The sequence below is a fragment of the Melanerpes formicivorus genome, unplaced genomic scaffold, assembly GCF_026170545.1.
Source record: "Melanerpes formicivorus ecotype bairdi unplaced genomic scaffold, bMelFor1.0.p_v2 SCAF_38, whole genome shotgun sequence".
In the NCBI taxonomy this organism is placed as follows: domain Eukaryota; kingdom Metazoa; phylum Chordata; class Aves; order Piciformes; family Picidae; genus Melanerpes; species Melanerpes formicivorus.
In genome coordinates this window covers 4,222,899-4,247,753 of record NW_027142390.1, presented here as the reverse complement: position 1 = coordinate 4,247,753, position 24,855 = coordinate 4,222,899, and the positions used below count along the sequence as shown (strand labels likewise).

General features: G+C 49.5%; 2 protein-coding genes across 5 annotated transcripts in view; one reads left to right on the top strand and one right to left on the bottom strand.

Annotated features, from left to right (window-relative positions):
• Positions 1 to 375: 375 nt before the first annotated feature.
• TNNC1 (troponin C1, slow skeletal and cardiac type) lies at positions 376 to 7,346 on the bottom strand. Its single transcript, XM_068157905.1, has 6 exons — positions 7,240 to 7,346; positions 2,976 to 3,006; positions 2,512 to 2,658; positions 1,429 to 1,543; positions 1,184 to 1,320; positions 376 to 551 (listed from the first exon to the last, which is right to left on the bottom strand). Exons 1-6 carry the CDS (start codon positions 7,261 to 7,263, stop codon positions 520 to 522), a joined length of 486 nt encoding a protein of 161 aa, XP_068014006.1. The 5' UTR covers positions 7,264 to 7,346; the 3' UTR covers positions 376 to 519.
• Positions 7,347 to 13,892: 6,546 nt separating this feature from the next.
• Positions 13,893 to 24,855, top strand: part of NISCH (nischarin) — a 41,192-nt gene continuing 30,229 nt past the window's right edge. For all 4 annotated transcript variants that reach the window (XM_068157902.1, XM_068157901.1, XM_068157903.1 and 1 more), the window contains exons 1-3: positions 13,893 to 14,113; positions 21,237 to 21,320; positions 22,063 to 22,245. In XM_068157902.1, coding sequence (XP_068014003.1) covers positions 14,027 to 14,113; positions 21,237 to 21,320; positions 22,063 to 22,245 — 354 coding nt within the window. In that variant the 5' untranslated portion in view covers positions 13,893 to 14,026. The remainder of the gene's footprint in view (positions 14,114 to 21,236; positions 21,321 to 22,062; positions 22,246 to 24,855) is intronic.

Genomic DNA, 24,855 nt, shown 5'->3' with positions numbered 1-24,855 from the left:
CATGGCAAGAGCAAGGAGGAGAGGAACTGTCCCTCCCCCACGGATTTCAGTGATGGCACATGTGGTTGCTACAATGCTGCCCATGCTCCAATTAAACCAGCAGGCACCAGTGCCTTCTCCTGATCTTGCTCACCATGGCAGGGATGAGAAGATGCAACACCACCAAGCATTCGCAACTCTCTTGGCCAGGCTTTGCCACTGGGTTGACAGCAAAGTACCTCCTTGGATGCTTAAACCTCCAGCTGTGATGTCACCTTGCCAGACACAGCTCCCAGGCTCTCAACAGCCCCAAGGAGTGGGTGGCCCCATTACTTAGGAGTGTGGAACCAGGGTGAAGCTCTCACTAAACCCCCAAAGAAGAACCATCTGAGGCACTCAGTATTAACATGTTTTATTTTCCCAGTGGCCACCTTCCTCAGCCCTCAGTCTTCATGCTGGTAGCCAGGGGACTTAACCAAGGAGATGAGATGGAGAACTGGAGGAGTTTAGGAGGTGCAGGTTGCAGATCCAGTCTCAGATTTATTCAACTCCCTTCATAAACTCCAGGAACTCTGCCAAGGGGAAGACATTGGAGACGAGGGCTGTGAGGTGGAGCTGAAGTGACCTGGCAGCTGCCAAGTATGGTTTGGGGAGTTTTCCCTGGCCCTGTCTTCTATTGCATCCCCCTGATGGGCAGGAGGCCAAGGGGGAACGGCTACTGCTCCTCTGAATGTGGCGAGGACAACTTGTGACTCCGGCTGGAAATGTCACTGGAGCCCAGAGTCACCCTCAGTTGCCACCAAAATGTCGAAGGTGAGTGCCCAGGGAGGGGTAGAGCCACTGGCTCAGCTCAGAAATGGTTTGGGTGTCATTTCAGCAGCAGTGCATTCAAACATACAGCCCTCCCGAGATGGTGCTTTGTGCGCAGGGGACAGGAAGGGGCGGGCAGGTCGCTGGTGAAAAGCAGCACTGCTTCAGTGCAAGTTGTCTTTACAGCATGGGCACAGATAAGGCAGCCCTTGCTACCACTTCACAAGCATAAGACCCCCCCCATCTCTGTGCAAACACCAGCTGTGGTCAGATGTATTGCCCAGTGCCTCCTGCATGAGTACATGCCCGTTCAGGAAGCTGACCAAGAGCATAGGAGCTGCCCGAGAGCCGCTCAAAGGCTTGCAGCCAAACTGCACACAAGGGGAAGTCCTACCATCATAGTCAATCCTGCCATCATTGTTTTTATCCCCATCTTTCATCAGTTCTTCTATGTCGTCCTCTGTGATGGTCTCCCCTGTTGCCTGCAGCATGATCTTCAGCTCCTCGAGGTCAATGTAGCCATCGGCGTTTCTGGACGAGGACAGAAGAGCTCAGGAGCAGGCCCACATGCTGGGGAAGGGAAGCTAGGATGGTTGCACTGCTCCCACCACCCCACCACGCTATGGTCACAGCTCTTACTTATCAAACATCCTGAAGAGATCTGAGAGTTCCTCTTCGGTTTTCCCTTTGCTGTCATCTTTCATACACCGCACCATCATAACCAGGAACTCATCGAAGTCTACAGTGCCACTGCCTGGAGGCAGAACAAACACCATCAGTTGATCACAGTATCACTTAGGTTGGAAAGGACCTCGAGGATCATCGAGTCCAGCCTATCAACACAGACCCCATGACTAGACCATGGCACCAAGTGCCACGTCCAATCTCCCCTTGAACACCTCCAGGGTCGATGACTCCACCACCTCCCTGGGCAACCCCTTCCAATGCTGAATGACTCGCTCGGTGAAGAACTTCCTCCTCACCTCGAGTCTAAACCTCCCCTTGCGCAGCTTGATGCTGCAGTGGCTGGAAGGGGCAATGTCAGGTGAGAGATGACACTTCCCTTCAGTAACCAAAGCCCAGAACTCAGCAGCAGCCCTCTACCAAGAGGCAGTTTTCAGGATGCTGGAGTGCCTAAGGCCCTTCATCATGGAATGGTTAACTTTTGCAGTCATTTTGCCTTGGCAAAAAAGAACCAAAAGTCCTACTGGAAGCACCAATGACTGAAAAATCCTGCTGAGGAGATATCTGCCTGTCTCAGCTGGGTGTTAAATTCTGCAGGAGGCAGGTAGCCAAGCAGCACAGTTTTGCAGCAGCAGGTGGTAACTGTTGTTTTCAGTGACACAGCACTTTTCCTGTTTTCCTGATGTTTAACTGCTTTGGAGCTGGCAGTTGCTACGTTCAGCCTACGTTTGGGGTTTCAAATGGATCTGTACAATCTCAGAGTATCCCCCCTGGAATTAGTTCAAGCAGTCTGATCATTATAGGAAGAGTAATTTCTGTAGTTTATCTTTGCTAGGAAATGTCCTAAAGGAACCACGCTGAAGTTCGGTGTGTGTTTAGTGACCTTCGAAATCACAGCACTGCAGATTGTGACAGTCTCCAGCGTGGATCATGCCAGTGCTGCAGACATGCTGAGCACTCCCAACCCACACCATGCCACTCGTGCCTGTGGACAGGGGGAGGGTGCTTGAGGGAGTGTAAGAACCCCAGATTTCTTACCATCCTCATCCACTTCGTCTATCATCTCCTGCAGCTCCTCAGGAGTGGGGTTCTGCCCCAGCATCCGCATCACCTTCCCCAGCTCCTTGGTGCTGATGCAGCCATCCTCTGCCCCCAGCACAAAGATGTCAAAGGCAGCCTTGAACTCTGGGGAGAGAGGGGAGAAGAGATGAGGGGGGAAGGTCTTGCACTGCACCTTGATTCCAGGGCAAGGGGGCTTGTCCAAGATACAGTCTCCCCTGCCCGTGCACCCCAGCACTGCCTGGCTTGGCATGGTAGAGACATCTGGACATAACCACAGGAACTGTCTTGCTTGAAATGCTGATGGATCAGAGTCTCTGGGTCGAGTTCTACTTAGGCCAGTCTAGCCAAAGCATTTTGGGGATCTAATTGCTGAGGCAGGCTTGACTGCTGGCAGGGGAACTTGTCTTTAGGCTGTGCTGTCAGGTTGAAGATGCACCTACCATTTTTTTGCTCTTCTGTCAGCTGCTCAACCTGTAAGGAAAACACAGTGACCAAGTAATTTTTCATCATCAATAGCACTAATTACCAAAGGGATGTGTTATTTGTTCAACAGTCTTTGCAAAGCACAACAGTCACCCCTGTGGGCTACGGTATGTATGACCAACGGGGTTCTGACACCACAACTTTTTGAAGACTTGCCCTTGAAAGAAATTATTCCCAATTCCTTTGAAGTGAGCATAGTTTCTCTAGAGCAGCAGCAGCATCTGATACATGGCAGAATTAGCCTTTGGACAAGCAGAGACCAACTAGGAAAAGCATTTGTCTCTGTTGGCTGTTTGGGGATGATTTCTTACTGCTGGCAGGCTTCACAGCAGGATGGACACGATGATCTCAAAGGTCTCTTCCAACCTGGTTACTCCTGTCCTGTCCTGCTCCACTCCTGTCCTGTCCTGCTCCACTCCTGTCCTGTCCTGCTCCACTCCTGTCCTGTCCTGCTCCACTCCTGTCCTGTCCTGCTCCACTCCTGTCCTGTCCTGCTCCACTCCTGTCCTGTCCTGCTCCACTCCTGTCCTGTCCTGCTCCACTCCTGTCCTGTCCTGCTCCACTCCTGTCCTGTCCTGCTCCACTCCTGTCCTGTCCTGCTCCACTCCTGTCCTGTCCTGCTCCACTCCTGTCCTGTCCTGCTCCACTCCTGTCCTGTCCTGCTCCACTCCTGTCCTGTCCTGCTCCACTCCTGTCCTGTCCTGCTCCACTCCTGTCCTGTCCTGCTTTGATGGCTGCACTGCTGAGGGCTGGCTACATATGGGCTGAGGCCAGGTCAGAGGTAGGATGTGCTGAAGAGCTCCCTGGGGAGGGAGAGGGAGAGGCAGACAAGACCATCCCTGGTACCTGTTTTTCCAGGTATAGATTCAGGAGACTCTCTGCACTATTCAGAGCATTAAGAGGTGGTCTTCTATCTGAGTGAAATAAAGGTTCCTGCCTCTGACAGGAGCTGCTATTCCTTTTAGCCTGTTTTGGGTATCTTCCAGAAGAAACGGGCCATGGAGCTTTAAGTGTTAGCCAAAAAGGGCTGGCAGATTGTTCCCAAACCCTAATTAATTCCCCACAAATGATCATTGAGAGCTTATTAGTTAGCATAGTTAATGAAATTAATGAAAATTATGAAATTGATGAAATTCATTAATGCAGGGAGCAAAGAGGAATGAATCAGCTCTGTGTTGTACCTCTTCAAGTGCTTAGCTAAAACTGCTGACCACACCACCATGTCCTGCTGCCCCTTCAGTAACACCCCTGCAAACATTGACTCTTCCTTCCCATGCTGGTCAAGAGCCACTCTGGTTTCAGACAGATATGACTCACTGCCAGGACTACTTCTAGCCCATGCAGAGAGTGCCTAACCACACTGATGTCTCCTTACTACCACCTCCAGTAAGCAGCTCCCAACAAGCATCCCCACCACATCTTGGTTGGGGCAGAACCCTGCAACCCAGGATGTGGCACCCTGGGTTTGAGCAAAGGCTGATAGGTTTTTTTGTCCCAAAGAGTAATGTTTTTGCAAAAGCTATCTGCAAGTCCTTCCCCCTTACAGCAAGAGGCAGGGGAAGTACTTTTTCTTAGTGGGACAGAGCACGTGGGCAGCAGGCAGAGAGCCTTATCCCGCTCCCCATGCACCAGGAGGTGAAGACTTTCACATCAGAAAGCACTAAGGATGCCACAGCAGGATTGCTATTGCAGGAGGAAACCCCAACCCACTGAGGCCCTGGCACTGCTGAAGGCAGGCAGGCAGCTGCCAGCCCATCATGGCTATTGTTTTGGCAGATCAAGAGGAGCCACAACACTCCCTCTGCTGAGGGCCACAGCCACCACCCTGCTGCTCCAGTAACATGACCCTCTTGGCGTATTTGCTATTTATAAGCTCGGGTGAGAGAGGTGCTGGAGATCAAGATGAGCTCCCCAATTGTTCCCAGGCTTTGGTATTTATCCTTGTAGCCCTTTATCTGGACACTTGTCCCTGGCACTGTTCTTAGCACCACTTAACAGAGCCTAAAAATGTACCCAAAATAGCTTTGTGTTTGCACACCCTTATCTAGGCATGAGTGGGCAAGATGAAAAGGCATTGGGTTCTCTGGCTGCATGTAGGGAATCTGGCAGAGACATAATATTAATATATGCCATCAGCAGGCAGAAAAAAAATTAAACTACTCAGTTTTGAGGCTTCTTTGACTACTGTAGTGGGAGATGTAGAGCTGTGCTGTATGTAAATGAAATGCACTGTAACTGCAGAGTGGCACTTGGATCACAGAGCCATCTCCTGAGCTGGTTATAATGCACTCTGCACACGGGTGCTGCTCACAGCTTTATTCCTCTTTTCCCTCCATCTCACTGCAGGGACAGGTTCCTCCCTCTGCAATGGGGGAAGGAAAGCACTAAGCTCACAGCACTGCACAGCAGCTAGGCCAATGCCACGTCTGCTGTGTTTTGTTTTTACCAGCTCTCCTTTTCATCCTGTGTTTCCATTTGACAACAAGCAAGGGGAGTCCTTGATTATGTTTTTCTCAGGTAAAGATTTTCTTATGGTTAAAATCTTTGGGGAACAGACCCACCAAAAAAAAGATGTTTCTCCTAGCTGTGCTTGACTTGGACTTGTGTTGCCTCTGTAGAAGTGCTGGCAGTTAATGCCCAGGACTTGAGCCCCACATGTACCAACATGTCCCCACCTTCAAACCAGCAGCAAACTCCTCATGGGAGTCCATCTAGGTTTTGGTGTGGTCCATTTCCCTGGTCAAGGGCCCTGTGTTTGGGGTAAGGTTTGGGTTGTTCTCTGTTGCTGACATTCCTTTTCCTCAGCTAAATTTCTCCATGGTCCAACTCCACTAAACCTCACAGGCTTTGGATGGGGATGACCTACATCTGTGGGTATTTACCCACTTCTGGGGCAGAGATTTGGAGAGACCCTGTGGGTGGGGAACGCTTTCTTTTCAGGGCTTTCTGCCCCTGCTGCCAGCACACTGCCCCAGCTGACAGACAGACACTGCTGGCTGTGGGTATCACCAGCTCACAAAGCACTGCAGCCTTTCTCCTTAGGCATGGGCATAGCAAAGAAGGAAAGGACTTGTGCCTTGATTCACAGGGAACTTAGTTAATTAAAAAGCTTAATTAAACCTGGACTCTGATTTCACAGGTCACTTTTTTCTCCTGTTTTGAGGTATTGGTTGGTGCACTCAGAGCAGTGTTGTATAGCCTCTCCTGAGCCTTTTCACACTATTGGGAGCACTAGGGGAGTTCCACTTCACAAGGCCCAGGGCTGACTGAAGGGCAAGCATTTCCATCTTTTAGTTCAATTACATACCAAGCACTAACATTCTTCCCCCTAAAAACCTTGGCATTCAAATGGGATGTGTATGATGCATTTTTTCTTTTGTGCCCTTGGTTAAAATCAAACCTGATCAATGATCTATTTAAAAACAACCCACACCAAAAAAAATCCCAAAGGAAAACAAAAAGCCTCCACAAAACCCTCTTAACTCCAGATATGGAAAGGCTACCATAGAAATCTCCACAATCTAGAATCTATTTTCATCCTCATTCCACTTGCTCTCCCTGTTGTCTTCATTACAAAACAATACAGTGTTCTTGTTACAGACCAAATAGGTCGGGTTTGCACAGTGAGCTGTGCAGCTGTGTGAGTTAAAATAGCCATCAGGATGCTCTGCATTCCCCCAGAGCATAGCTCACATTCTGTATCTCAGCAGAGATGATATCAGGAGAGGCAAAGCAGAGGAAACTGATTGGAAATGACTGAGAAAAGCCAAGGGGGAAGGGGGGAACAGAGCCATGGCAGAATTCCCAAGCAATAGAAAGAAGAGGACAAGGTCTAAGCCATATAATAATGCTTATTCAATGGGAAATGGTCTCTGCTTTATCTGGGCTAAAACCTGGAGCAACCTCTTACTCTTCCAAGGTTCCGTTGAGATCTGTAACTTCATCTACAGGCCATCTCCCTGCAGGATGGCAGGGAAGCAATTGCAAATAGTTCAGCAGCACAGTTGAGAGTTTCACACTTCCAAGAGAGGTGTGAAACTTTCAGGGCCCCCCCTGGGAAAGGTCTACGTGCTGGATGCTGATGTTGACTGAAAGTTGCCATCCTACAAGAATTTCTTATTTGAGTTTCTCCGTCAGAGCTTTAGCGAATCTGCTCTAAAATCCACCCCCAAGCCCTTTAACGCCCCCAACCAAAGCCAAGCCCCAAAGGGAGGCACTCACCGCTGCCTTATAAATGTCATCCATGGCTGGAGAGGGTGGGCGCCGGGCCGGGGGACGTGACGGTCACACTCTGCCAGGGCTGCCCCGGGGAGCACGGCTGATATAGGGGCTGCCCGCCCCGGGGGATGTGACCAGCCCACCGGCAGCCCCACACGCCCATCCCTGGCCCATCCCCACAGGAATGCCTCGCCTGCGTGCCTTGGGACCGGGACGCTGCCGAGCCCAAGGCTGGCACGTCCGGGGCCAGCCCCGCTTTGGGGCAGCTGGAGGTTTCCTTGTAACTTCGATACGGGAAGGTTCTGACAGGACCCTTATTGATAGAGTGCAGTATTTGACTGTCCTGGCTGGATGCGTGCCACCGTGTCACCTCCACCTCCTGCCTGTTCCACCCCCCCTGGAAGCTACGTTAGAAAGATTATACTGTGCCTAATTAAACCGGGTAATGCGGGAAAGGCACGCCTCCCAAAATAGCCCCCTCCGGCGGCAAATGTCGCCCTGGGGGGTGCTGGGGGCTCCCTGTCCCCTCTGCTGGCTGTCCCCAAACCCATGGAGGACACGCAGTGGGGACTGACACCCTTGGAGAGGCCAGCGCTGTGTGCGTGGATGAGGATGGAGGACCGTGCAGTCCCAGGACCATGGAGAGAAGTGTGGAGACAGATGGAGCTTTGCCTTGCCTCCTGCATTTAGCTGAGGCTGCACAATGGGGTGGAGGGGTAGAGTGGCTCTCAGTTCTGCTTGAGTTCAGGGATAATGCCTGGTACTTTATAGGAAACCAGGACTCACTTCACCCAAGCAGCAAGCTGACCTCTCCCTGCTGCAAACGGGGAAAATCCACACTCCTGGCTTTACTCCCCCACGATGGAGAGCAAAACACACCAAAGGCCTCCAAAGTGATGACCACTGTTTTCTGAGTGCAGGGAAAAGCATTTCAATCCACAGCAACCAAAGCAACACCTCTCTGATGACTCAGGACTCCCTCTTGCGTCCGAAGGAGCTATGATGGCTCGGGTGTCTCAGGGCGACGAAGTCTCACTTCCAGCTAGCTCCTGACAGCGTTGGTTCGCAAAACTGAAAATACTGTGAATGAAACTGTTAGGTTTCACCTCATCTACAAATCCCTTATCCCTTTAATAGAAATCATGTTGCATGATAAAACTTGCTGTCCCCACATCATGCCTTGACAAAGTGGCGCTGGGGTGGTGTCAGCAGGAAGCGAGGGCACTGGTGAGCGCAGCACCCTGGCCCCACACCACAGCTCTCCAGGTTTTGCAGTCCCAAAAGGTTAACTTGCTGCAGAGGCTGCTGTGAACTGTGATCCTGCAGGCTCCCACTGGCTTGGATTTATCCAGGCTTCAGCCAGGCTCTGCCTCTTCTCAGTGTAGGGATAGCAGATGGCATAAAAAGGAAAAGAGTTGTATTTAAGGCACTAAGTTTTGAGGTGTCTTATGCTTCAGCACTGGAACATAGAATCACAGAATGGTTCAGGTTGGACAGGACCTCCAAAGCCCATCTAGTCCAACCCCTCTGCAGTCAAGCAGGGACATCCTCCACTAGATCAGGTTGCTCAGAGCCCTCAGAGCTCAGAGCTTGAGTATCTCCAGAGATGGGGTCTCAACTGCCTCTCTGCGCAACCTGTTCCAGTGTTCCAACCTAAACCTACCCTTCTCTGATTTCAAACCATTGACCTTTACCCTATCACTACAAGCCTTTGGAAACAGTACCTCTCCAGCCTTCTTGTAGGCTCCCTTCAGGAATTGGAAGGCTGCTCTTAGGTGTCCCTTGTCCCTGGAACCTTTTCTTCACCAGGCTCCTTCTCTTCCCAGCTTCTTCAGCCTGAACTCACAGGAGGGGTTTTGCAGCCTCCTGATCATTTCCAAGGCCCTGTCAATTTCATCATCCCCCAGGCTGTAATTGCTATCTAGGACTGCCCTGACCCAGGTGCAGGACCTTACATTTTGCCTTACTGAACCTCATGAAATTCTCCTCAGCCCACCTCTCCAGCCTTTTGCCACACTCCAGTTGCAGGATTCATCCCCCCAAGCCTCAGTTTTCTAACCACACAGTTATTTTGGCTTCCTTGATCACAGAAAAGGCAGAACAAGCTGCCAAGGTGTGGTGATTTAGGCTGGGTGGTGGCCTGGATAGCACTGCAGAGACCACACCTGGGAGGTCCCAGGGGGTGGGCCCAGCCCAGGGGGTGGTCACAGGAAACCAGGTATTTCATTCCCATAATACCCTGCTCCCCTATAAAATGCCCATGTGGGGTCTTCACTTTCTCTTTCCTCCCTCGCTGCTGCCTAGGTAAAATGGTGTGAGCTGCCTCCCTTGGGCCTGCCCAGGCCCAAGGCAGGGTTGAGGGGGAGGAGGAGCCCTGAGGGGGGTTGGGTGTACCCCCCAGGTGGGGATGGGACGTTCATGGGTACATTCTGGGCTCTCTCTCTTTGTCATGGTGCTTGTGGTTCTCTGTAAAACTTTCATTGTTGTTTGTTACTGTTTTCCTATTTAAACTTTCCATCACTTTTGCAATCTCTGTGTCTGAGTCGTTGTTTCTGCCTATGATGGGGAGGGGGTTTGCCCCAACTCATTACACAAGGGCAGTAGTTATTTTGTTAAATGGCATTGGAGCTTGTCCTTTGGTGAGGGCACAGGCTGGGATGAAGGACCACTGAACCATCACCCAAACCCTCCTGGGCACCTCCATGGAAACCTTCCCGAGGAAGTGTTTTCCCAAGGCTAAACTGCACCCTCAGGCTGTTTTCCTCCCCTCAAGATTCTCTGCACAGACAGCAGGCCAGTTGGCGCTGGCCCCAGGCACTGCCAGGCACCACGGCAGAGGGCAAGGACTGTTGTGAGTCATCCCCCTAAGAACAGCCCCTGGGATGTGTCAGAATACAGACAGGGTCTATACATGACAGGAGCAGGAGCTCTGACATTGCCTTCAAAGTCTCATGGCTGCATTCCTGAAACAGCTGGGATGAAATCGAGGTTAGGATGGGATAAGGAGGAAGGGTCTCTGTCTGCATAGGGGAAATTTTGGTCACTGCCACCATGCACACTGACACAGGAAAGCCATGCCTCTGCAAACGTTAGACTTGCAAAACGGAGTCATGCCTGGAGGGGACGGATGAGATCCATCTGGCAGTCAGAAGGGACTGTTCCTCCCAGGGAGGGAGGTGCAGGCGAGGGGCTTCATGCCAACCCCTGCCTCCTTGCTTGGTGCTAGGAGCCAAAGCTTCCAGCATGCCCTGGCTCTCTGGAGCAGTTTACTGATAAAAGAATTGAGGCTTTGTAGAGAAACATGGGGCCTCTGTCCAGAGGAAAAACCATCTACTCCTGCTTGTTTCTCATGTGTGAGATCCATAGCAGGATGGAGCAGGGCTGTGTATAGCCTGAGGAGGGCTGACAGCACAAGTGCCCTTCCTCTGGCACATGCAGGCTCAGCAGCACATGGTCTGTAGCTGTGGTTAGGTAAGCTGCCAGCTGGGGCTTCGGCTGCACTCCAACGTGCCACTGCACCTGTCAGCCAGCCCAAGGTACCAAGGCAGGCAGAAGGGTTTACTGAACTTTTTTTTCCTCCAAAACCTCACATCAAGTTTTGCTTTTCAGGCAGTCACAGCCCACTGCAAAACAAGGACAGGCATCTTTCAGGTTAAATATAAGGAAACAAAAAGCAGAAGGCCAACTAAGTTGCAATTTCATTTGAGGTCAGGGGTGTGTGCAGAGCTCTTGAGCACTCTGCCATGGCTCTGAACAGCAGCAAAACACTCCAGCTTCCCCCTCTGTCGCTCTTGCAGGATGGCAGAGAGACCCCCTGGCAGGCCTGGGTGGAGAAGGATGAAGCCACCCTAACTCCCACCTCTGCAACACAGCCCAGCAAGGTGTGTGAGTTGCAGCCTCTGCAGGCAGGTGAGTGTGTGGGCGCTGCAGGCAGGGGCTGCCCAGTCTGTCCTCATGGCCAGGCCCACCAGGATCCCCTTCCCGTGCCACCCTTCTCCCTGGGGTGCACAGGGGACACCGGTGCCCCGGCCATCAGCAAGGGCTGAGGAACAGCACCCCCCCAGGAGCTAGTCAGAGGGCTTGGCTCTGGCCCTCACCTGCCCCCCACCCCTGCCTCTTCTCTCCTGGCCAGATCCATCCTGCTCCACTTGGGCTGTGCCAAGGGAGGATGAGAGCACCCTGAAAGCCATCCTAGGCTTCATCAGGTGTAGACCAGAGGTATTGTGGCCGCTTCTGCAAGGCTGTGCCCATGTCTCCTGGCCAGTCTTTCTGCCCCTGTCCTGAGCTCAAAGGTGCCAGGGCTGTGCTGAGCACCCCCACTGCCTGTCTCTCCCTACTGACACTGCCTGTCTTCCTGTCCCTCGCTGGCTGGCAGCATCTGGCCCAGAAGTTGATCTTTCTGGACTCTCTCTGCACCTTCTGTGTGGGCTCCACCCTGCAAGGAGTGTTTCGTTTCTACCAGGAGGAGGTGATCATGACCATTCAGGTGAGGGGCCAGTCAGGCTAAAGCAGGGGCAGAGCCCTGGGGCTAGGAGAGGGCTCAGCTGGACAGCTGTGTGTGGAAGAGAGCTGCTCCAAGTCTCCATCCTTGGAGATGCTCCAATGCCACCTAGGGGGCCCAGCTGGAGACTGAGCTTGGACCCAGCAATGTCCGCAGGCCCCTTGGCCAGCCGGTGGCTCTGTGGTTGGTATCACCCTTCCTGCCATGGGGCTTGGCACCACTGAGTGCTAGGTGGGGGCACGTGGCCTCTGTCAGCCCTGCAAGAGCTTGCTGGCTTGAAAGAACCTGCCCTGTTCCACCCTGTCTCATCTTGCTGTGCTTCCTAGTGGCTGCTGCAGGAGGAGCCCATTGACTGCCTGGACACCGCGGTGCGGCAGCAAGCCATGCTGGCCATCACCGGCATGAGGTACGTGCCCCAGGCCCCAGCCTGTCCTCCCCCCAGTTCCAGGTGGCCCTCACAGCAGCCCAGGGTCTGGCCCCTCCTTGCTGAGTCTGAAGAGCATCTCTCTGTCCCTGCAGTAGAGCCAGGCTGCTTCAGCAAGACACGGACAATATCCTGCAAGCCTGCTTCAAGAGCGTCTTCAGGCTGCCTCCACAGTACAGCTGGGGCTCTGAGGCTGTCCTCTACTCCAAGGTGTGCCATGGGGGGGAACATGGGGACCTCCTCTGCCCCAAGGCCCCTTTCTGGGCACCACGGAGCCACAGCTGACCCCCACAGCCTTCCAGGGCTGTCCTCAAGACTTTTTACCCCTTGCAGACCCTGTCTGCGATGGACAGCATGTTGGAGGCACTGGTCTGCAGCGCTGGCACCCTTGGCGGCGTGGAGCTGCAGAACATCTTGAAGGTCAGGCCTTGGGACAGGGTCCCCACAGGTAGTGACCATTGGCTTGAATGGTGTGGGTCACCCCCTCCCAGTAGCACTTGGTACACGGCTGGGGGCAGGGAGCCACAGGCCATATCCCAGAGCCCTCAACTAAGGGAGGTAGTCACCCCATGTGTCTTGGGGTCCCTTTGGTGGCAGGCAGAGTTTATAATGTTGGTCAAGTCACCCCAAACAACACCCTGAGTTCACTCTGGGTTCCTTAAGGCCCTGGACCATGTTCATGCACATCTGGTCCACCAGCTCAGCTCCTATGCTCCCTTTTTGAGATGGCACCAGGCACGTTGGTCACAGTACCACTGTAGTGGTGTCTTGGCCCAGCGCAACAGTGTTCAGGCCTTTAGCAGCCCACAATGGCCACAGATCTCCATCAAGAGATGTTTGCAGCTGAGGCAGGTGCTGCTTTGGGCTGCTGCCAGTCCTGCTGCCGGATGCAGTTGCTCATGGGCACAGAGCATAATCACACTGCTGTTATGAAGCTCAGCCCTCTGCAGATACTTTTCTCTCTGCAGTCGAATTTCAAATGCCCTGTACTAGTATCCACTTGTGTTGCACTTTCCTCCATTGCAACACCTGCACTGTGCACTAGTCTGTAGCTCCCTTCAGCCATCTTGGACAGGCCTGACCTCCATGAGTTGCCTGCATTGCCCCTCCCAGGGTTGTACAGCATGGCACTGCCCAGCACTGCATTGTACAGTCGAGCACTGCACGTACCCTGCACTGCATTGCACAGGGCTGCAAGGCAGAGTGGTGGTGTATTGCCCAGCACCGTGTTACATTAGAGAGTCCCGAGTTGCACTGCGCAGTTCTGTGTTGCATGAGCTGTGAGCTATGTAACATAGCTCAGCGTTGCACTGAAGAGTCCTATGTCACATTACATAGCACTGAACTGCATTACAAAGCCCTGAGCTGTATCACATAGCCCTGTGTTGCATTGCACAGCCCTGCATTGCACTGTATTGCATTACGCAGGAGCATGTGGCGTCGCACTGAACGGCCCTGCGCTATCTTACGCAGGGGTATGCTACACCGCGCTGCACCCCACCGCACGGCCCTGCCGTGGGAGCGCTAATGCGCATGCGCGGCATAGTACGCCCAAGCCCCGCCTGGATGGCTCACAGCCCCGCCTCTTCGGCGATAAGCCCCGCCTCTCTGGCGCTAAGCCCCGCCTCTCTGGCGCTAAGCCCTGCCTCCGTGGTGCGCCGCGCACCGGCCCTCACGGGTGGCTGCCAATAAAGAAGCGGCGGGCGGGGCGAACCGCACCCTCAGGGGAAGTTAAGGCAAGATGGCGGCGGTAGGAGTGCCCGCTGGGCTAAGGGCCTCCGCGGGCGGGGGTGGTGGCAGCCGAAGAGGAGCTGTAGCGGCGTGAGCGCGGGCGGCAGCCGTGCTCCTGAGCTTCTGGCGGCATCATGGAAGCGGCGGCGGGGGGCGAGGACGGCGAAGATCCCCCGCGGGAGGCCCGAGTCTTGGGTTCCGAGCTTGTGGACACCTACACGGTGCGGGGCTGGAGGGAGACTGACTGCGACTCGGGGTGGGAAGGAGGGGGGGCGGCGGAGCGGGTCCCGTGGGGGCGAGTGGGATGGCCATGAGGGGCGTGTGGGGCAGCGAGTGATGGTGGCAGCGAAGCAGGGAGGTGTGGAGGAGCGGGCCCGCTTCAGGCAGCCCGCGGGGTACCGAGTGGAGCGGGCCGCGGCCGCGCTTGGTGCTGCGCTGCCTCCGGCTTAGTGCCGCCGTCTCCATCCCGGCTCCCAGCGAGCCGGGCAGCAGCTCCAGGCCGGGTTTCGTAGCCACGTTAAAGCCGGAGCGAGGATCTTTTGGCAGAAGTTTGCGAAGGGGTTCTGCGGCGGTGAAGGGACGGTGTTGGGGGAAATGAGCCCCGGAGAGGCGGAGGAGCGGGGCTGCGGGGCTCGGGCGGAGGAGCGGGGCTGCGGGGCTCGGGCGGAGGAGCGGGGCTGCGGGGCTCGGGCGGAGGAGCGGGGCTGCGGGGCTCGGGCGGAGGAGCGGGGCTGCGGGTCTCAGCCTGAGCTTCACTTAGCTTTAGCCCCTTGGGAGAGCTGCTGTTTTAGTAGGGGCTAAGCTTGCAAATGTCATTTTCTTAGCTGTATATACACGTACGTCTATATACATATATATATGTGTATATATGTGTTTGTGCATATAGTCATGAAAAATTACTGCATAAACATCTTTTTAAAGCTGGACTGAATATAGTAGGGAATAATTTAAGGGGTGGGGTGAAAATACCGTAAAAATCCCAATTGAAAAGCAGGTCCTATTTTCGGAGGATATCAGGTTGTTTGAGTCTGACAGTTCTTTTTTTTACCTTCAAAAAAGAGGGAAAAAAAAAAAAAAAAAAGAAAAGGAAAAGATTGTCACCAGTGATGTTGTGTTATAATATTGATGTATAACTTGGGTTTCAACTGGTTGCGTTCTACCAAGAGCTAATTGGTCTGTTTTTCAGGAAGCAGATCATCATAAACCAGACCTCAGCATAAATGCAGACAGAAAACATCTCCAGCACACCACCCTTTAGTTACATAACTAGAAAAAAAAATGTTTTCTGCTTCTGCCTTGTTGTGATTTCAATTATATTTTTTTTGGGGGGGGGGGGGTAAGACTGTGCATAAGGATGTCAAATTTCTTCTTGCTGTGGGAACCTAAAGGGAGAAGGGGAGCAGTTGTCTAGAAAGAAAGTGTTCGTAAAGTTGTGTGATAGTTACAAGTAATACCTCAGGTTACTGTCCCTGAAAAAGTATCCAGGGAAAACAGAGCAAGAGGAGAGTGATTTCTGAGTTTTTAATAGGATAGAGCATTTGCACAGCTATGGCATGTGAAGAGCCTAACTCCTTTCCAATTAACAACCCTTGGAAGACCATGGTGTGGGAGTGATGTCTCAGGGAGGTGATGAGGAGCCATATTTGCAGACAGTATTGTCATGAGTGCTCAGTGTTAGAGGTGATTAGAAGCTTAATGTAAACTCTTGAAAACCACATCAGCTCCTCCCTTTGTGTTAGCTGCAGGATGTGAGCTCACAGCGATGGTCCTGCTGCTGTTGAGGTGGCTCTGCTCTGTGTTGGGATGTGATTCAGCCCACAAGCAAGGTGGTTTTCACAGCCCTTGGTCTGCTGAAAGGCGTGATGCCACCTGTGGCATGGCAACTGGGAACATCCGTGTCAGACGTGAACCAATGCTCAGCAGTGTTCGTCTTGGTGTTGACAGTTTTCAGTGCTATTTGGCCATACCAAGTAAATCACAGAAGGGTTTGAGTTGGAAGGGACCTTAAAGGTCATCTATTTCCAACCTCCCTGCTGTGGGCAGGGACACCTTCCACTAGACCAGGTTGCTCAAGGCCTCATCCAGCTGGGCATTGAACACCTCCAGGCATCTATGACCTCCTTGGGCAACCTGTTCCAGTGTCTCAACAACCTCACTGTAAAGAGTTTAATTTCTAGTCAAAATCTACTCTCCTCAAGCTTGAATCTGTCCATCTCATCCTGTTACAACACTACTGAGAAAGTTCAGTCAATTGAATTGAGAAAATGTCAAAATATTATCTACCCCATGATTCCTCTGGAGGTTATGGACACAGGAGGTGAAGTGTTAGCTGCTTTGCTACTTCAGTCTGCAAGTGTCTATCGTGGTACAGCCAGCCTTTGCTAATGCCATTAATGCACTAGATTGAGCTGTGGTTCAGGCAGTGTAGCTTTGCTGCAGGTAGTGTTCAACACATCAGCTGATAATTGGAGATCGCATTTTAAGATGTTCCAGCTAAGGCCAAGGAAGCTTTTTTCCCCCCCTTAAGTACATACAGTTCTGGGAATACCATGTGATTTTAATGCCATTTTTTTCTTGGGAGGGTGCCTGAAAGGCAACATTTACCAGCATTTGGGCATGCTTTGATTCTCTTGCCCCTCAGTTTAGGAAAGATGTTGACTTGCTGGAACGTATCCAGAGAAGGGCAACAAAGCTGGGGAGGGGTTTGGAGCACAAACCCTATGAGGAGAAGCTGAGGGAGCTTCGGTTGCTTAGCCTGGAGAAGAGGAAGCTCAGGGGAGACCTTCTTGCTGCCTACAACTACCTGAAGGGAGGTTGTAGCCAGGTGGGGGTTGGTCTCATCTTCCAGGCCAGCACCAGAACAAGAGGACACAGTCTCAAGCTGTGCCAAGGGAGGTTTAGGCTGGAGGTTAGGAAGAATTCTCCACAGAGTGATTGGCCATTGCAATGGGCTGCCCAGGGAGGTGGTGGAGTCACTGTCATTGGAGGTGTTCAGGAGGAGACTTGTTAGGGTGCTTGGTGCCATGGGTTAGTTGATTAGGTGATGTTGGATGATAGGTTGGACGTGATGATCTCAAAGGCCTCTTCCAACCTGGTTCATTCTATTCTGTACCAGGGCAGAAGTGAAGAAGTCAAATAGTATGAAAGGCAGTCAGATCTGATGTAGCTGAGAGAGGAAGTGCAGCAAGTAAATTGCACCTTTATCCATCAACCTGGAATCATAGTGGCAGCTGTCCTACTGACACCCTTGTTTTTGAAAGAGTTGTTTTTCTTCTGGCATGTGTGCTTCCCTCTCTACTATTCATTTCAGAGCCTGTAATCTCAGCAGCAGGAGACTTAATGACATCCATTTGACAGCTGTGATATTAAATCCTGTAAAATTTACCAGGGAGGCCCACAGTTCTGTGTCATTCTGAAGGTACTCTTTAAAATGTGTGATTCTTGTTGTAGTTGTTAGAGTGGGAGGCAAGGTATGGATGAATCCAACATGAAAAAGTAATGCAGTTGTTGATTTTACTTCTGTTGGGTTACAAAACCAGGAACACTTGTACTAGGTATTTCTCCTGCATGTACTAGTAGTCTAGCTAGATGTTCACTGAAGACTGGCTGATTGCTGGAAGGCTTCAAGGCTGCTTCATTTCTTTCCTGCTGTGCATTTGTTTGGCCTAAAATTGCCTTCCTGCTTTTCCTGTCTCTTTGCATCTGTTCTTAATATAAATGCTACCTTTGATATTTAAGGAAAATCCTGTGGCTTCCTTAAAAAGGGTGTAAACAGTCTGCTGGAGGAGGCAGGGAGGAGGAGATGCTGCTGCATCACTGCTCTGGAATTTGGGACCTACTGACTTCAGTCACACCTGTGTCCCAGCCTTCTGTGGGAAGCTCTGCCTGTCATCTGTGAAGTGAGGTGCTTGTCTTTTGGTAGGCAGCGCTGAAGTGTGAAGTTGGATGAGAAATGCTCTAGAAATGCCAGATATCCCTGTAAAACCAGCTGGGTGTGGTTCTGTGATGTGTGCATGAAGTAAACAAAAGGCAGTCGGGAATCACTGCTGTTCATTGAACAGCTGCTTTAAAAATGACACATCTTAAAGAAGAATGGTAGTAAACGTTTCTTTAGAGGACACAGTCTCAGGCTGCGCCAGGGGAGGTTTAGGTTGGATGTTAGGAAGAAGTTCTATACAGAGAGAGTGATTGCCCATTGGAATGGGCTGCCTGGGGAGGTGGTGGAGTCACCATCACTGGAGGTGTTCAGGAGGAGACTTGATGGGGTGCTTGGTGCTATGGTTTAGTTGTTTAGGTGGGTTGGATTGGTTGATGGGTTGGACGTGATGATCTTGAAGGTCTCTTCCAACCTGGTTCATTCTATGTATATTCCCTTTATTTTGGGGGATACCAAGGTGCACTGCCTAGTGATCTGTGCTCTTAACTGCTGAGATTCTGAAGTGACAGGTTAGAAAACCATGAGAATGTACAACAGTGCTGATGTGATAACCGCTCTGCGAAGCAGGAACAGCTGCTTCAGAGAAAAGTGGACAAAATGTATGACACAGAAGAGTTTGGTAGAGACAGGGGGAGCAGGAAAACCTGCACATGCAAACACTTGTGCATTTTTTTTCCCCTCACTAGAAATGGAGTTTATGGCATAAGTAAATGGAGTTTATGGCATAAATGTGGGTGGCTGTTTCAGATGGTATATTTGTCTGGAAGACAGTGCAGTGTGAGAGAATGTAATCATCTTTCCATCTAAGCTTTCTAGTGCTTGGCTCCACAGGTAGGCAGTCATTGAAGAATCTTAACTGTCAGCCTTGTCATGTTAGTGCACTCAATTAATTGACAATGTACTTAGAGATCTGGCTTTTTTTTTTTTTTTTAAGACACTTAGGTGTTATTCTTTTTTGCTTTCAAGTGATTTATTTCTGCCCCGAAGCAAGTCTTTGGAGCACACAAGTGTATTGCATTTGTACTTCTACAGATAATGGCAGCTTGTGGATTGATGTCAGATCAGTTGCTGTCGTTCTGCACACTGATGCTGTTTGCAGGGTGAATACCTACGGCCAACTCTGATTGCATTCTGCCAGGGCAATGCTTTGGCTTTCTAAAGACTTCAGGAATGCTATCAATGCGTGTAAAGACTCACTTTAATGGGTGTTTTCCTGACCCAAACTATCCATTTGGTTCGGTGTTTCGTTTCCAGGAGTGGTCAGTGCTTGTTGTTTTAGCAAAAGGACACAAAGCCTTTATTATATGGTTATTCTGACTGTGTTTTATACAGAGAGGAGGGGCATTCCTTCCCAATCTCCTGAGCTGTGAAGTTTACCGAGTTTTCGGTGCCTCAGCAGGGGGTTTATGCATTGTTCCCCCAGTCTGTGTTGCGTTTAGCTGTACTGCTTGATCTGCCTTAACTTAGTGCAGTCAGCTCTAAGAATAAGAACTACTCTTATTATGGCTTCTAAATGTAGTACCTGTTCAGTTCTAACTTTAGTCATCTTGTTTCTTTAAGTCTCTCCTTGCTTTCCTCAGCGTTATGAGGTGCTTTTGAACACTCAGGTTATTCCTGTTTGGCTTTGTTACCAGCAGCACAGTGAATAGTCATCATCTGCTGTTTCCCAACACAACATGACAGGAAGGCAGACGCAGGCCTTAATTGAGCTTGTGATTCTGTGTAAGGCATTCATCTGTGTCCTCAGTCCCCGTCCAAACACCGATGTGTCACTTGCTGTGTGCACCAGACGTCTTGGTTCAGTCCTCTGGTGGCCTTGGGTTTTGTTCAGCGAGGGGTATTCTGTTTAACATTTGGTGGTGTCCTGGTCTGTACTAGCAGTAAACGAAGCTGGTCTTTTGTGTAACAAACAAACTGTTGATGCTTTTTGTTTCCTCAAGTGGATTCAGCCACAAGATGTGCATCATTCTCATGGCAGTTATGAGTCAGGCTTGTGTGATCTGTGATAGTAAGCAAGTTCTCCACTGTATGAAATGCTTTCAAGATTTGATTATGAACTGTTTTGTGGGTTTTTTTTCCCCCCAAGGAATATAGTTGAGTTGGATAACACACTTTATTTAACTTGTTATTTTCAAGTAGCTGTAAAACTGGTTTTACTGAGCCTTGTTTCTAGTTTGGGTTTTGTTTTATACTTGCAAAGTTTCTGTGGGATGTCTTCCTTCTGCTCCTGTTCACTTACCCTTGAGAGCCTTTCTCAAAGGGTAATTAAGCCATTAATGCTGCAGATATTTTTTGTCATGTCTATAACAGCCAAGAAGGAACAGGGAATTCAATCCCAGCTGCTTTTGCACCCAGTAGTTTATAGGTGCAAATTAGCATCCACTAAATTGTGTTTCCTCTCATGTGGGCTCTGTTCCCATCTGACTGCAAGCCTGTCCTCTCCTGAGGACTCCTTCTTCAGCTCATTTCATTTACAGAGGTCTTAAAGACAGTTTTTATGGATCTAACCTCAAAAAGTGGTTGTGAAGGTCACCATGGCCAAAAGCAGCCTATTTCCCCAAACACTTGATACTCAGATTTCTCCCTTAATCTTGATGGTTGTCCAGGGAGGTGGTTGAGGCGCTGTCCTTAGAGGTGTTTAAGACCAGGCTGGATGAGGCTGTGGGGTGTGGGGTGCCCCTGCCCATGGCAGGGGGGTTGGAACTAGATGATCCTTGTGGTCCCTTCCAACACTGACTGATACTATGATACTATGACATAGCCAAAGGCAGGTTGTGAGTTTCCTGCAGAAAAGTCACCTACAATGAAAATCTTGAATTGTTCAGCACATACATGGTCAAAAATACTTTGTGTGTGCAAAGAATTGTTAGGTTGCTTCAGATAATGGTGCTGGTTCTTTGGGCACAATTGCAATTCTCAGCTGGTTTGTGTGCTTTACCCTGAAAGGAGTAAACCACTTAACATCCAACCAAAGGATTTGTCTAGGTTTCAGAAGGGTTAAGCTACAGATTTCTGCTTAATCATGAATTGACAGCAGGATGGTTGCCAAGTTCCTCCACCCATCATGGAACTTGGTAGATTGAAGAAGATATGCTGCTGTCTCAGATGCGTTGTGGATAGCTCTGAATACCAAAGTAGCATCTTAGATCTTGATTATAAATCTCTGGGTTGCAAAAATAAAAGCTCTTGTTTTACAGGGCATCTGCCTGTGTTTGGAGCAGCCTTGTGAATGAGATTAGGCATCCTACATCCCTAAAGTCATGGTAGAAATTTGGATTAGCTTTTAATTAACTGCTACTTTAAAAGTGTAGAGTCACTGTGGAGTGCTGTGTTAACCAGCACAGTCAGCTTCTCTTTAATAAAGACAAATGCTTTGCAGTTCTCTTACTTTAATTAATTCCTTGCAGGTATACATTATTCAGGTCAGCGTTGGCAATCACCAGTGGACAGTCAAACATCGCTACAGTGATTTCCATGACCTGCATGAAAAGGTAAAGATACTAAAGCTGTGGCCTTGATCTCTTATAAAAGGTTATGCAATCTGTATAGTTGTTGCATGTGATACAAATCTTTACTCAGTAAAGAGGAACAGTATCTGCCAGTTACCATCTGAACTGCAGAGTACATCCTTTTCCTATGACTGGTGTTACTTGCCCCTGTTAGACTCCCTTCTTCAATTGGTGGAGGTTGCTCTGGAGACTTTGAGCCTTGGCCAGAAGCTTGTACAAGGCAGAGCAGAGTTAAGGACAGTCGTTAAAGGCTTTTCCAAGAGATGTTCGTGATCAGCTGATCTGGTAGCCAAAAGTTGGATTGGAGCAAAGACTTACGTCTGGAAGGAGTGATAAAACTGTCCTGAGACAGTAGCATTGGGGTGGTTGCTTACCAGTGCTGATTAAAAACAGCAACTGAAAATGACTAGAAGTCCACAGCAGACTGGGCTGCTTGCTTAGAAACACATCAGTTAGTCTGTTTTTTATCTGGGTTCCATTCTGTCCTGGGGTACTGTGAATGTTCCTCTCAGAAAACTACTACTGAGCTTCTCATCATTTTTATGATAAAGTGTTCTTCCTGAAAATACCAAATGCTTTCAGGTCAACATCTAAATTTGCTGAGGTCACTTTATCTTTGCATCTTGCAAAGGCATTAGGCAATTTGCTCTTGATGTGTTCTCTTTCATCTCTTGTGTGAGTTCAGATGGTGAGTCTCATAGTAACGCTGGGCTTTCTCTTTCAGCTTGTTTCAGAAAAGAAAATAGATAAAAATCTCTTACCTCCTAAGAAGATTATTGGGAAAAATTCCAAAAGCCTGGTGGAGAAAAGACAAAAGGAATTAGAGGTCTACCTGCAAACTCTGCTCATCAAGTTCCCTGTCACTGCTCCAAAAGTTTTGTCACACTTCCTACACTTCCATTTATATGTAAGTTATATTTCTAGCATTTGAAACAGAGGCCTAAGTGTCTTTCCCTGCTTCTCTGACTTAGAGGATTGGATGGAATCCTCACAAAATAGATGAAACTGCCTTTTTTTTTCCCCAGCATTTTGCACAATGTAACAAACAAAGCATATTTTAAAGGTTTTTGACATGGCTTTTTCCAGCAGTGCTGGCAAGTAGTGTGGGTAGGGACTCTAAGAGGAGAAAATAAATGCTTGCAGGATAGTTGGAAGCTGTGAATAAATCTGAAGCTGAATTGGTTTTTAGGCTGAAGTTGATAGTGCTGGCTCCCCTGAGGAATATCACATAATTGATCCACACACCCCCTTCCTTTAGTGGTTAATGGCTAGAGCTGTGGTTTACCCTGGAACAGTCTCCAGGAGCCCAGATGAAGAAAAACGGTACTTCTCCAGGAGAAGTGCAGTGATGGAGTGGCCTCTGGAGGTATAACTGCAGCCAGCAGACAGAATGTTATGGTAAAGAGTGCTTGAAGTAAGAAGCAGTGGCTTGCTTTCATGTCCAGACTGCAATTTGTTCATTCATCCCTTGTGTATAATTAGGCCTTTTTGCAATATGGCATCCTGTTGTAAGGGGGAGAATGGACTTCATAGAGTGAAATGCACTGGAGAACTTAATGGAAAGGAGGAACAGTAATTACTTTGGGATGTGCTGAGATGTCCCTTCATTGGTTTCATGTAAAGGCTTCAGAAATGAGTCACAAATGGTCCATTAGATGTGTTAATTAAGCTTGAGCAACAAAGAAAATCATGTTTTAGATATGTTTCATGAACATAATTATCCTGGTGAGGCTTTAGAGTTTGGCATAGGTAAACAGTAGAAGGCTTACTTCACAGTGTGCTATGGCCCTGCAGATTTGAGTGAGCAGCACTAGTTTGTTGTCTGAACTGGCTTAGAGCCTTTAAATGTATTTAAAAGGTGTGTGATAGTTTAGGGACAGCTCTGTCCAGGAGCAAACTTCCCAATCTTCAGGCAGTTGAATGATTTTGTGTTCTCTGGCTACTCTGTTTTGTTAGTGTTTCAGTACTGTAACTTCAGAGGTTTTTATGCAGGCAGAAGTTGGAATCATAGAATCAATAAGGTTGGAAAAGACCTCAGAGATCAAGTCCAACCTGTCACCCAACACCTCATGAAATACTTCTATATTACAACATCAGCAGGCCAGAGTAGGAGGAAGGCACTAACTCCTCTTCCTCAGCATAACTTGTTTTCTAGTCTAGAGTGTTTTCTTTGGATTGTAATGAAATCTTCAACTTCAACAGGATAAAAGGAGGTCATTCTATGAGTTCATTGAATATATTAATTGCTGTGAAAATCATATCATGCAAGCTGTGTTAAAAGCATGCAAGAGACTCTCTCCCAGGAGATACCCTGATAGACCCAGATAGTTTCTCCCATGGGGTTTTAAGGGACCATCAGAGATATATTTACAGGATTGGGCCACATGTAAATATGGATTAGTGAATTTGAAAGAGTTTGGATGGGGATGGAGTAGTTTTCAGTGCTGTGGTAGTAGTTTGGGATCTCCACAAACAATGTCCACAGACTCAGCAGTGGAGGAGCCGTGCAGGACTCAATCCTGACTGTCAAGCAGGGGTGATGCTGTGGGGCAATAGCATTTTGCTGCCTGGCCTTTTGCCTAGTTGAGTAAACTTGAGCATTTTTAGATAGGTATTTGGACAAACCTTATTTGGTATTTGGTCCTTCCCTTATCCTTCAGACTTTTTGTTGTTGTGGGCTTTTTTTTTTACCTCTTGCTGCAATGCTCATCCTTTGTTACTTAAATAAAATCATCATTTGGATATGAATGCTTCACTGTTTGTAAACTGCACTTGGGTATTTAGAGTGAAGCTCTGCTTAATCTGCATTTCTTTGCTTTAAAGGAGTCTGTCTTGAGGCATAAGTCCAATTGCTCTTTGCCTGGAACTTCAGAGTACTTCTAAATATTTACAGGAAAAGGTAGTTACTCAGCAGAAAAGCTAAATATTTACCATAGCAATTCTGCTGGAAAAATCTCTCCTGCAGAACTTTGGTCTTATCAAATATCTGAAGAACCTGAAAGTGTTCAAGTCCATGGGACTCGACGGGATGCACCCACGGGTACTGAGAGAACTGGCAGATGAGGTTGCTAAACCCCTCTCTATTATATTTCAAAAGTCATGGCAATCTGGGGCAGTCCCCACAGACTGGAAAAGGGGAAACATTACCCCCATTTTCAAACAGGGTAAGGAGGAACCAGGGAAGTACAGGCCAGTCAGTCTTCCCTCTGTGCCTGGAAAGATCATGGAGCAGATCCTCCTGGAGGCACTACTGGCTCAGAAGAATAGTGAAGAGGTGACTTGGAACAGTCAGCATGGCTTTGCCAAAGGCAAATCCTGCCTGACCAGCCTGGTGGCCTTCTATGAGCAGGTGATGAAATTAATAGCTGAGGGGTGAGCAACTGATGTCGTTTACCTGGACCTGAGCAAAGCCTTCGACACTGTCCCACACCACATCCTGGTCTCCAAACTGGTGACACATGGGTTTGATGGGTGGACCACTAGATGGATAAGGAACTGGCTTGATGGCTGCACCCAA